Source organism: Cryptomeria japonica, chromosome 1 (genome assembly GCF_030272615.1).
Source record: "Cryptomeria japonica chromosome 1, Sugi_1.0, whole genome shotgun sequence".
Classification (NCBI taxonomy): Eukaryota; Viridiplantae; Streptophyta; class Pinopsida; order Cupressales; family Cupressaceae; genus Cryptomeria; species Cryptomeria japonica.
This window is the reverse complement of record NC_081405.1, coordinates 717194694-717208197: the sequence shown is the minus strand read 5'-3', so window position 1 is coordinate 717208197 and position 13504 is coordinate 717194694. Positions and strand designations below refer to the sequence as shown.

At 32.4% G+C, this 13504-nt stretch overlaps 1 protein-coding gene across 1 annotated transcript; it reads right to left on the bottom strand.

The window, feature by feature from the left end:
• Positions 1-575: 575 nt before the first annotated feature.
• On the bottom strand, positions 576-6137 carry LOC131056771 (peroxidase 51-like). Its single transcript, XM_057991030.1, has 5 exons — positions 6112-6137; positions 2618-2813; positions 1692-1886; positions 1356-1521; positions 576-973 (listed from the first exon to the last, which is right to left on the bottom strand). The coding sequence occupies exons 1-5, from the start codon at positions 6135-6137 to the stop codon at positions 576-578; spliced, it is 981 nt and encodes a 326-aa protein (XP_057847013.1).
• Between the last annotated feature and the right edge of the window lie 7367 nt (positions 6138-13504).

Sequence of the window (13504 nt, the reverse complement as noted above, 5' to 3'; positions counted from 1 at the left end):
AATTGCCCATTCCTATCCTCCACAACTAATTGCTCTAACATATGAGATAAATTCAAAGGCAAATGTCCCCTATTTGCAATATTGCCCATTTTGCTAGACAATCAGCTACTCTATTCCACTTTCTAGAAATATTCACACTCACAATTATTTATTTTTAAAAACAAATAAATATTGATTTATTTAGATATTAATCCATTAAAAAATTAGATATCATAAAGAATCTTTAAGAATATTATTAGATTTCTTATATTCATTATTACTATTTTCACTATAAATTTTTTATTATCTTTAATTAAAATTTTAAAAGGATCCTAAACTCAAAAGAATAAAACAAACATGAAAAAAATACCCAAAAAGAACAAGTATAAGCTAGAGAACTTAATTTTTTTTTTAACACATCTAACAACCATCAAGACACTTTGAATTGCATGGAGTAAACTAGTTCTACATTTGGACATTAAGCATGCTTGCTGCTACGAAGTTCTGTCATACCCCTCTTATTCTTAATTTGTTTCGACTCGCTTTAAACTCTGAGATTTATGGCTTCTTAATGGCTTGGAGCTTCTCCCATGAAATCACTGATTGAATGCACTGCAATCTCTTCTAATCTCTCCATTATTCCCTGTTTTCACTTTCACTCTTCCAAGTTTTGTAATGGCAGTGATAAAAGCAGATTCAAAGATGCTTGTGTTAGATGCAAAACTATTTACTGTACTTGTTGAACGAGAATCGGTGAAAAGAACTTCATCTGATGTGAACAGTCCTTTCCCAGATAGTAGATTTTGGTAGTAAACATTATCAAATATCCTTGGAGTTATGGGATCCATGTTTATGGCAACACTAGGATCCACATTCTGGGGACACATTTGTTGCAGCTGGGTAGCATATGAAGCATTAAGAGTAGGATCTATTGGATTACTGTATGTTCTGTTTGCAAATTGATTGCAGTGAGAAAATCCCACTGTATGGGCACCTGCAAATATAAAATCAAATTCTTATATTCCTATCTAATAAGGAAAATAAATATATATAGACAGACCAATGTAATGTAAGCTGGAGATTGTAATAGAGAATTAATGTTCCCAACATTTAAGATCCTGTAATTAACCAGTCGAAGTATGTATATGTCAATGTGTATATGATAATTTTTTTTGAACTATTCAATACGAGTACTTTTTTAAATACGAGTACTTTTTTAGTTAAGAATCAAAGATTTGGGAGTATCCATTCTATCAAAATTGTCATAGACACATTCCCCTCTTATATATACTACTTTGATTGCATGATGATACAAGATTTTTTACAAAATCCGAAAGAGTAACAATGATAAGTTTCATATAAGGTTCAATAATAACCTGAAAGAGCAACCATGTCTATTTGAGACAGGCTGTTTGTAGCAAACATGGTATTCAGCTGGTCAAGATTGAAATCTGCCTTTGGCAGATTGCCAGGCACTCTAGAAGCCATAGAAACTAACCCATCTCTACGACCCAGTTCTACACTATAAGAGGGACCTCCAGTCTAAAAAATGGAAAACAGTTCAAATTAGAATTATCAGATTTTCACAATTCATAATGATAAATCTATTGCTGTTTCTGAGTTTGATGATGCAAATAAAGTCACACAATCAAATCGAAAAGCAACAATAGATTTATCAGTTCAAATTACAGAATTATGTTTACTTTCATTACCAGCCCAATAACATCTCTGGTGGCGAGAGCAAGGATGTCAGCACAGGACACTATGTTTGGACAAATTGCCTCCACAGCTTGCTTAGCCTTAACCACAGTATCAAATCCGTCCCCAGCCAAGGATAAGTTATCTGAAGCATCTTTCTCTGCTGTATTGTTCCCACTGGATGCAATCAGAATTGAGCCATCACATCCCTGTTCAAAACAGACTGAACATTTAGACTGACGTCTTCACACAGATAATCTTAAATCTAAAACAATTAGGGCCTGCCAAATACTCCATCTAGAGCCCCAGCAAGCTCCTCTATATTGGCTTATATATTTTTCTAGGATTGGGATTTTTTTTCTTGTGAATCTTTTAATTTTACTTCGCATTTTATAAAAATGATTTATATGATTTTTTTATTTAAAAAAAAATTGAAGTCCATATATACAGATCAAATCAGGGCTTCTAGTTGGTTTCTGAGAAGTAGAATGAGGTAGAACAATGGAAAACAAGTAATAAAAAATAGAGGAAGTGGTTAATCTAATGGCTTCTTTAACGTGTGTAGCTCTAAACCTTGTTGGGGGATTCAAAGTCCCAACATGTTCAATTTAGAACCTTCAATGATTATTTTTTTTTTAAATGAATAATTCAGGGAGAAGATTAAGAAGAAGCCAGCCAGATCACCCACTCTTTGGAAAACCAAAAAAAAAAAAGTGATAGTTTGATCAGTTCAAATCGAAACCTTTTGATATATCTCTAATTGTTAGCTTTTGTTTCCACAACTCAACCTAACATATTAATCTATAATATTTCTTTTTTGAAATAACATCTTTTCTAATTCTATATAGGCAAAACTCATAGTGTTTAACAGTAGCTTAAAGTCTCTGCATTCAGACCAGCTTTACCGAACAAACTCTGAAACACAGTAATAATTTCTTACCTCAACAAAACAGTCATGAAAAAACAGCCTGATAGTGGCAGAGGCAGTAACAAATGTCTGCTGAAATTTACTATCAACTGCTTGTTTAACTGTAGATTCCAAATTGGGGCATGTTGAATTATAAAAATTCTGAGAGGGATTGATTCTGCCATTGCCAAAACAGAGCCCTAGAAGCACATATAAAAGAATAAGCAGTCTCCTCCACATTTTAATCAAACAGGTTAAGAGGCTAAAGAATCAACTACAAGCTCACAATCACACTGGGTCTTATACCTGTTAAAAGAATGGGTGGCTCATCTGCTACTCATTATTATTGTATTGTAGAAGGTTTTTTCTCTAAAGGGAGTATCTAGCACTGCACTCATGAAAGAACTGGTCATGGCTGCGACTTTTAGCGTGCAATATAATATTTCAAAACCAAACCAAAACGTCACACTGACATCAATATTTGGTCAGGCATTTGCAATTTTTTAAAAATATTTTATAATGGTGAAAAGTGCACATTTTATTTTATTTATGGAGTCATCTATTTTCCATACAAAATAATATCTAATAAAAAACACAAATCTGCAAATCACAGCGGATTTTTAGTTCTATCCTCTTAATCTGCCTTCTCAATGCTGTAAAAATGCAAAAGAATCTGTAGAAAAAAAATTGTATTATGTAAATTTGTTTTATAATCATATGTTGTTTTGTATGAAGAATAGCTGTGACCTTTATTTATAAATGTTATTAATTCCTGTGACAATAAGAATAGTGATGTATTCATTAGGTTTTACTAGTTTATATCAAATAAATGAGTTAGATGCTAAGATTTAAATAGTCTGGTCAAATTTTATAATATATATATTTTTTCATTTTTTTTTTTAATATAAAAATTTAAATTTTTTTAATTTTTTAATTTTGATTATAAAAAAGTGAAGTGCAAGCTTGAATTTATTTTCATGTCACTATCTATTGACTTATATGATAAATGATATTATTTTTATTTTTAAAATATTGTGGACCAATGACTATATATATTTTTAATCATATTTTACATAGTATTAATTTATTGAAAATATGAAAGAGAAAACATAAGAGACTGGATTAAAACAATTAATAATATAGATAAAATTTGATCTATTAGTTAATAATATTTTAAAAATTAACAATAAAAATAATATTTAATAAAAAATAATGAATAATTCCCATCATCCAGAAGAATGTCAACTTCCTCATGTGGTGGTTCAATGTGTACTGGTTGGCTATATACCTTTGGGACGAAGGTCTCAACATGGACATTTTGGTTAATCTAAGCAAAGCTAGTTCGTATAAAAGACTTTTATGCTTTACCGTTTTTAGATAGGAAATGACTTGTCTTTTGAAGATATGTTTATAGTATCAGATGCTCAAGATATATATTATTATAAACAGACGCTTAAGATTACTTCAATGATATGCAATACATCTTTATAGTGGCTTTCCCATATTTATACATTCGATTCTAGGCTGTAGATAATTTTCAATTTTATGCTATAGGGTGTTTTAATGAAGTATCTATCTCAGCATAAGTATACACACATAGCTGCAAGCGTGTTCATATAATGCAAGGCAGATATATAAACACACCTGCATTCCATGTGGTTATAGGTATGATGTTGTAGATACTCCTGTTAATATTTCTGATTACATTTTCACCTTCATGTATTGGGGATCATGTGGAGGGGGTACGTTGGGAACCCTCAACTCTATTGATTTTTTGGCCACGACTGTTATGTCCCTGGTTCGCTCCATATTCTTATTGTAGTAGCAGGCAATTTTGATAGAAAACCTTATTCTGAGAACATTGAGGGGCTCCGGTTTCAGGTGGAGCCGATGCAGGTGACTAACTTCCTCTCTTAGTTTTACATGGTTAAGAGGTATCCTAACTTTGAGTTTGCAAGATAGTATTGCTCTGTGTTTGCAGCATGCAGGATCCAATTCGCTCACCCCCTCTCGGTCAGCACTCGAACAACTCCTTGGTCTCCCCGCTCGCCCTTACCATATGAAGGCTTCACCTATTACTCAGATCCATTATGTAGAAGTCATGGTTAAAATGTCAACAACATGATGTATTTCTCAAATTTTTGTTGTAACCCCTTAAGAAGTCAAATTTCTGGCTAACAGGGACTTGTAAATTATTCCAGGATTTTTTCCTTGGGCAAGACCAGAGGTTTTCTTCATTCGGTTATTTCCTACTAGTGCCCATGCCGAACGGAATTTGTACATTTATGTAATTATTTTTCAATTAATAAAGTTTATGGCCTCGACCCATTATCGATAAAAAATAATAATGAATAATTATATCTTTACATCATATTTGCAACTTTAATTCTCCTTTGGTGTTGTCTTTTTTAATCAACATTTGCAGCATAGCTCTAATTTTTGTTTAATTGCATTCACATTCCAATGTAATTATTAAGTTTCATCATAATTAGAAATTTAATTCTCATTTGGCATTACCTCAAGTATCAATCTTTAAAAAATAATTCATTTTTGTTTAATTAATTTTTATTCTAACATTTAAACATCATTTGAAAGAAATTCAACAATTTTTATCTAATTAGATTTTATTATATCAATTATTCTAACAACAATACTTTTAAGTTAACTACCATATTAAAAAAGATAAACAACATTTAATAAAGGTTAATGAATAATTATATTAATCTATTTTATATCTATTTTTAATCCCTCTTGATTAGGAATACAAATGCATTTAATGCATTCAATTTCTTTTATTGATTTAGTCAATTAAGATATAAAATTAAAAAAATTGAGCAACAATCTTAGAATCTACATTTAATTTCCATTTTAAATAATTGTAAAAATTACATTTATCTTTCCTTCTATTAGCTCATGCAGAAAATAATTAGTATGAAACCCAAAACAAAAGTATCTTATTTTGTAAAGCACATGTCTAATCCAATGCATTGAATTCATTAATCAAATTTCTAGACTACTAATGATTCTAATGACTTGAGCTCTATTATATATATCATACAATTATTTTATGTGTGACAAGGTAAGTTAATATGAAAATATTTTTTTTTATCTTAATAAAATTAAGTTTAAATTTATTTTTTCTTCTTAAACAATATTTCTAGCATCACTCAATGATATTGAAATGATTTTAATATTTTTTTTGAATTGGTAATAGACTACTAAAGAGGATAAAAAATATACATAACTTGCTAGTATTAGAAGATTACCGTCGACCGACATAGGCATAGTAGCAGTTTACAAGGAGGAATGGTATACACAATAGTCATATATATACTGCCCATACTAAATACACTGATTATATATTGCAACTCCCACTACATATAAAAATTTAACAAAAGACTAACAAAATCAAAACATTTATTACATTGATTACATATTAAAAGATTTGGATTGAAGTTGTTGGATATATTTCTCTTGTTCCAACCTATAGGAGGATCAATTTCAAAAATTACATAATTGGATCTAACAAATTCAATTGTTGTATCATCACCATAGATAATTTTCTTATCCTTGAAGCCCAAGTTCTCCATCAAGGTCTCTTTAAAGTACTTTTTGTTATATCTCTTATGAAACTCCAAATATTTTCTCATGAATTCTTCATTACCCTCCCTAACAAATGGTAAATGCCTATCGTATTTGATATATACTTTGTTGAATGCAGCCTAACCTATGTCAATAAGTTCTTGATATTCTCTTTAAAAATCTCCATGGTGATAGTAACCTGCATAGAAATAATGTGAAATCTGAGTCTTCAAGAAGACTCAATAATCAATCTCTTCTTGCCTTGGAACCAATCCTCAATCCTAGAATTCCAAATAAAACAAAGAATTTTAACAAATAAAATAAGCTAAAAAATTACAAGATTTGCTCATTCCATCAATAAAAATAAAAAAGAATCTAGAACTTAGACTAATTTTTATGCATCTCCCTTACCCAACCTAGATAAGAAGAGAGACCAAACTTCTCTAGCATAAAAGAAATGAAAAAAATACACTTAATACTTTTAGGAATGAGTTGCATAGAGGACATATAATAACATTGTGATTTGAAGAAGAAATAAACATAAGCAATTTTTCAACGACAACAACCATTTGAAGCAAGATTTTTTAAGCTCAAGGACATAGACCAAAGGTGATTAACGACTTTAGACCAAAATTTAGGTATAAGGTTTAAATTTTAGTACACATTGAGATGTCTCAACACCTCTTGGGAGCTCACAAGAGAGTTGTCTATTAGTTTACTATCAATCCTATGCAACAAAATACCATCAATCCACTTGGCATTATTAATAATATTAAAATATGAAAGACCATGTACAATAAATTTTAAGAATCTACAGGCTTAGATCTAAACACATAGTGGGTTTTGCAATGAGTATGAGGGAGCTCAAATTCTATGCTTAAAGGAGACAAATATTTCAACTGATCATTTTCAAGAACATTGTTAAAGATTTTAATAGCTTTTTTGCTCCAAGATTTAGATGAACAACTCTACAATAATGCCAAGGGCAAGTGTCTTTATGAATCAAGTTCCGCCACATAGTCTAGAGAAACAAATTTTATTGCACTCTTTATTGAAGAAGTCACAACCTACAACCAAACCTTTTACAAGCTCCCGAGCTCTCCAAATACTTTTGAAAACATTAGAAGCAAAGTGGGTGATTGATATTTTTTCAAACAAGGAGTCATAGAGGTACATATATTTCTAGAATTTAGCATGTTTATGAGAGGCCAACTAAATATTATTTCGAACTAGGAAATTCCAAGGCTCATTGCCCACTAAAGCCTTAAAAAAATCACTTGATAGCTAGGGAAATACCTTGAATTATGAAGTATTTGATAACCAAACCACCTGCATTCTTTCCAAGACATCACCAAACCCACTTTATTGCACACATCTTTTCCCCTTACCTTTATCATTAGACTATAGAAAGGCTCTTTTTTTTAATAACATCAACTTGGCAACTACTTAGTAGCTAAATAGAATAATAATACATGCTATAGGAAGAGAGAATGTTTTGGTAAACTTGGAGTCTCCCATCCAAAGACAAATGTTGCCTATTCCATTTGCAATCATATTTTCAATGTTGTTCTTGATCTAGTTTTACATATCCCCAAGTGAGAGGTTAACAACCAAGGGTATGCCCAAATACTTGACTGGTTTATTATGGCCTCCCCACTAAAATTTAAGTTTACTAAACCATTAGGAGCGAACTCTTTCCAACCATGTACCAACGATTTGGCAAAATATAGTTTTTTACCTAAAAATTCACAATTGGAATCCAATTTTTGCATTAAATTGACAAAGTTATTCTCTTCTAGAAGCACAAATAATGTTGTAAATCATCTACAAATTAAATTTTATTGAGATCCTTCTAATAAAGAAAAGTCACCCCTTTGACCTTAGGTCCTAGGATAGAGTCCCTTACCAAGTAAAAAATAACATTAGATGTTATGACAAATAGGGTAGGGGAAAAGGGGCATCCTTTCTTGATAGATATTTGAAGAGAAAATGACTTAGATAAGGACAGATTCACACTAATCCAAGGAACAACATCTTGGAGAAGGATTTTGACCATTTGACATAATTTTAGAGGGAAACCGAATGCTTCAAGAACCATAAGAATGAAAGGCCATTCTATTCTATCAAATGCTTTTTCAAAATTGATAAGAAACTTGCCCACATCTCGATTTGACACTCTTGTCCAATCCATTGCTTCCCAGCTTGCTATCAAATTTTATAATTTATCTAGGTCTCCCTTTAATAAACCTTATTTGAGTATTACTGACAAAGGTGCGAAGGATATCAATTTATATCAAAGCCAAGATCTTGGCAAGAATCTTATAGGAGACATTGAGGAGGGTAATGGGTCTCTAGTTCTCAATCAAGGCCTTGTCACCCTCTTTTGGAAGGAATCTAATATTGACTCTATTGATTTGGCTTGTAAGGGATTCCTTGTTAATAACTTCACACTAGAGTTGCAACAAATCTTTATTGATCCATTGAGAATTTTTCTTATAGAATTCTATAAAAAACCCATTAGCTCCTATAGATTTATCATTCGTAAGGGTTTGAATGTTTTTTACCACTCCATCCTAGAGATGTTGATACTTAATAGCTCTTGATCTTCCTTTTTGATCTTTCTAAGAATAAGCATTTTACAACGATTCCTAGTAGCTTCGCATTCATGTCAATTCCCTACAAAAGGAAAAAGTGACTTGTAAAACAAAAGACCTCGTCTAGGTCATCTAACATAGCACCATCAGAGAAGATCCATTCCACCTTTTCTCTACAATTTATTTTCTTAATGATTCTAAAGAAAATTTAGATCCTTTATCACCATAACTAAGCCAATTCAACGTAGACCTAACTTTCAAACCTTTGATCTTTTTGTTTGAAGAGACCTAAGTCTATGCTTAACATTAATCAACTCATCATTGATTCTTTCATTACAATAGTAGATTGAAGTTTAGTCTTTAGTATATAGAGTCTATTTTGAAGCTCATTCTTAGATTTTCTTTGGTCTATGGCCTTTTTGTTACAATGGTCTAGAAAAGCACAACCTAGTGGTTCACATTAGTATTCCATCTATCAATTGCAAAATGGTCCCTCAATGTAGTTCTATTATTCTCTCTCAATGTGAAAATAACAACATTACAATCTTCATTATTTAGCAAGGAAGTATTGAGGATGAATTATTGTTATTCTTGGTTTCTCTAGCTCCATCATTAACAAGTAAATTCTAGCTTCGATGGGATGATGTTTTGAGAGGGAACTAGGATGGAGATTTACTCTATTACCATCCTGGTTGACATAAAATTTGTCAAGCCTACGATATGATGATGATATATCCTCTAAGAACCTTTTTGTGAATTGCACCAGGTAAACCATATATTCTTGTTTTCTTTTCTAAGACCATCTAGAGGATCAAAGGGCTTTTAACCACTCTTCATTTTCAACCAAAAGTATTTTTCATGATCCTTCCACCCCATGTCAAGGCCACCAATTTTTTCCTCACTGTTTTCTATTATGTTGAAGTCTCCTCCAACAATCGAAAACATAATGGGTAGTTGAAAAACCATTTCTACAATTCAATCCTTTAATTGTAGTGGTTAGGTGCATAGATTGAACCAAATCCAAATTTATGATTCTCAACCTCCAAGACAACCCATACAAGCCTTGTTATAGGGAAAGACCCCAACATCAATTAAAAATTGTGCCCATATATTACTTAAGAGAATACACGACCTCCTTTGCCTTTATCATGGCTAGTGAAGAAATGTATTGAATCCTTCCAAATAAACTTCAATTTGGTCTCAAGAGTGAAACTCACAGGTTTTACCTCATGGATAAAAGCCAAATCAAGATTCCAACATTTGATGGATGAAAAACCTTCTAATGATATATTTTCTATCAGGAGACTAAAGTCCCCCGACATTCTAGCGAATGCCATTCAACATTTCATCTTCAAAGAGAATTAAATGATTTTAATATTTGTTTTGGTTCTTTTCATATTTTTTAAATTCTAAATCTAAATTTTATGCATTATTATGTTATTTTAAAAAAAATTAATATAATCTTGATTTTATCTTATGAATAAATTTATAGATGTGATCTTCTTATCTAAGATTAAAAATTAAATTTTCATTTTTTTAGATAACAACCTTGAAATATAATAAATAATTATTGTTGTGAGACTTGATGTTAAAAGCATGTTATTTTTAGTAGTGGTGTTGAACCAAGCGTAGGATAGATGGGTTTTGGTTGTGCTTTATTATTACATTTCTTTACCTTTCTTTTTGCCCACTCCTCTCCTTTGAAGGTTACATGCTTTGGTATAAACATATAAGAAGAAATATACATATTTTAAATTCTTTTTAAAACATATAAAAATTAATTGATAAAAAAAAATAAAAAAAATTCAATTAATTAAAAAATAATTTATTTTAATTGATTACTTAAACATATTTATAATAATATTTTTTTAAGAAATATAAAATTATTTTATTAATAATAATGAAAATATTATAATTATTAATATTTTTTAAAGATTATTTGATTCATTTAAAATTGAAATGATATATAAAACATAGATTGAAAATTTCCATTTAAGTTAGGTTATATAAAAAAGAAAATGCATAAAATGTGAATACATAAATAGATAAATAGTAAAAGAAAATGTAGAGAATGTTTTATATTTTTAAGAAAAGAAATTTTAACAATAATAAAAGAATATAAAATTATAATAAAGTTTAAATTTTAAAAGCTGAAAATTAGAATACAACAAAATTTGAATATAAAAATAAATAAATAAATAGTAAAAAGTTTGTATTTTCCATGCAAGATATGTTAATAATATTTGAAAACCCTGGCCTATTAATGGGCTGCTGAGGGCTAATCTTCAGAGTAAGGGCAATTCATCCCAGGAGTGGACTCCACCTGAGAAGGGGTGGACTAAGATTAATTTTGACGGAGCATCGAGGGAGAATCCAGGACCCTCGGGTGCTGGGGTGATTGCTCGAGATGATTGGGGAAACATTTTGGCCATTGCGGCCAAGAGATTGGTGGAGGGGTCGAACAATGTTGCCGAATGTCAAGCTGCGTTGGAAGCAATCCTTATGGCTGGGAAATTGGGAGTCAAGAAACTTCATTTAGAAGGTGATTCTCAGGTTCTGGTGAATGGGATTGCGTGAGGGCGAATGGAAGTGTGGTTTCTAGATAAGGAGGTGTGTAGGATGCAATTTCTGCTGAACAATTTTGAAGATTTTAAGATAACCCATGTCCTGCGGGAAGCTAATTTGGAAGCTGACAAACTTTCTAATGTGGGAGCAAATGGTTCCTTGGAAAATTTGTTTAGTATGTTTGAGGACTTTAGAGATTGTAGTCTTCTTGAGTAAGATTTGAGTTGATGGCTTTTTGGAAAAGTGAACCCAAGTTTGAATTGTTGTGTCCACTCGCAACCTTGGCTCTGTGGGAATTTAAGTCCCTCGTGGTGTGTGTTCTTCAAATTTGTTGGAAGTGGCCTTGAGGTGTTGGTTGATGATGGAGGTGTGCGGAGTGAGTGACTGGCGATGATGTTGGGAATAATGCAAAGCGTGTGAAGCTTTCATGACAAGAGATGGAGGCGACTTTAAAGACCCTTGTGTGTTGATTCCTGGCACTTTGTGGTGAAAGCTTGGTGTTTTGATGGAGTGCTTAGGGTTGCTTTCTGTGTAGCGGAGAGTTAGGATGGAGGCGAATTTTTCGTTGGAGTCAAACAAACAATTGCCTGCTTTTCGAGGGCCAGTCTTGAGGATCAGGCTTTTGAACGTCTTTAGAGTGGATGGAGATGTCTTCTGGAGGGCAGTTAGGCTTCTGTTGGGAGAGGAATTTCTTTCTCAGGATTGGCGACCTCGAACAAATCTAGACATCTCGTCTCTGTTTACTGCTTTGGCCTTGCAGGTGGGGAAGTCGAATGAGGAAGTGCAACGGATTTCTTCCCTAGTTTTACGACCCAAATGGGCAGGAGGTTTGCAGGATGTGGTGGCCCGTTCTGTCATTGGTGTGGGGCTGAGGATGGCGGAGGGCCCAAGCAGGAGGATTGGAGTGGATGTTGGGGAGTTACAGCCTTTTGTAGTTTGGTCGGCTTCTCGGCTAGTCGCTTCGCAGGTGGAGGACGTAAGAAATGGCTGGGCTGAGATTGTGAACTTCGTTCGCCAGTTGGGGCTGACTGAACGTTTCAATATCCATGGGAAGGTGACTCCCATTCGGTTCGAGGCCCCCCTAGACGAGAATGGGAGGCCTTTGGTTCGGCATCAGCTCCCAAAGAAACCAGCGAAGGTGGTGGAGTGTGGGTTGTTCTGTGGAGGAAGGCCTGGAACGGTGCCAGGTGGTGGGAGTGAGCAGCAGGTGTCTGGTTCTAGCAGGGGCATTCCCAATTTCTCAAGAGAGGAAGCTTTGGGATGGTTTCGAAGATAAGTTGGGCTAGTTGGGGTTTGTGGTGTGGTCCTTTTTGTTTATGTAAGCGACCCCTTTTGTGGCTATGGGTCTTAGTAGGTTGATGCTTGGGTTCTTTTTTGTCGTAGGTGTGTGACCCCTTGGTATTGCAGATTGTCAATCTACCCCTTGGTTGTAATACTTTTCTTTCAAAGCAATATATTACTATATGTTATCGATAAAAAAAATATATATATCTGAAAACCCTAACTATAAAAACATAATAATATTAGAATTCAACAAAATAACAATTTTTAAAAACACATTTGTATTATAAAAATTCAAATTCTAAAAAGAATGCTTGCATTTTTAAATTTCAGCTTTGAAATTTGAATTGTAATAAACATCTGTATGTTTGAAATTTGAATTGTAACAAGTATTTGTATGTTTGAAATTTGAAATTTAAAAATGCAAGTGCACTTTTTGGAACTTGATTTTTAAGAGCATAAATGTATTTTTGGAAATTGTGTTTTGTCGCATTCTAATGTTATTGTGTTTTAAATCTTATTTTGTTTATGATTGGAGTTTTTAAAATTGCAATATGAATCTATGCAAAGTATTCCAACATAACCATTAACACAATGTTTCTTCCTTATGATGCCATTTGCTGGCCCATTGTAATTAAATTTCAGCTTTGAAATCTGAATTGTAATAAGTATTAGTATGTTGAAATTTGAAATTTACAAATGTAGGCGTGCTTTTTGGAATTAATTTAAATTGTGATTTTGTTGCATTCTAATGTTATTATATTTTTTAATCTTATTTTGTTTATGATTGAAGTTTTCATTGTACTGCAATATGGATCTATGCAAAGCATTCCAGCATAACCATTAACGCAATGTTTCTTCAGTATGATGCCTTTTGCTGGTCCATTGTGATCTTTAC

Bases quoted from the DNA above. Each gene is read 5' to 3' on its own strand.
- LOC131056771 (XM_057991030.1), bottom strand. From the start codon at position 6,137: ATGGTGATGATACAACAATTGAATTT. The intron at 2,814-6,111 runs GTTAGATCCAAT...AATGTGGAGGAG, and splicing joins ATGATACAACAATTGAATTT to ACTGCTTATTCTTTTATATG. The intron at 974-1,355 runs GTTATTATTGAA...TTATATTTGCAG, and splicing joins AGACATGGTTGCTCTTTCAG to GTGCCCATACAGTGGGATTT.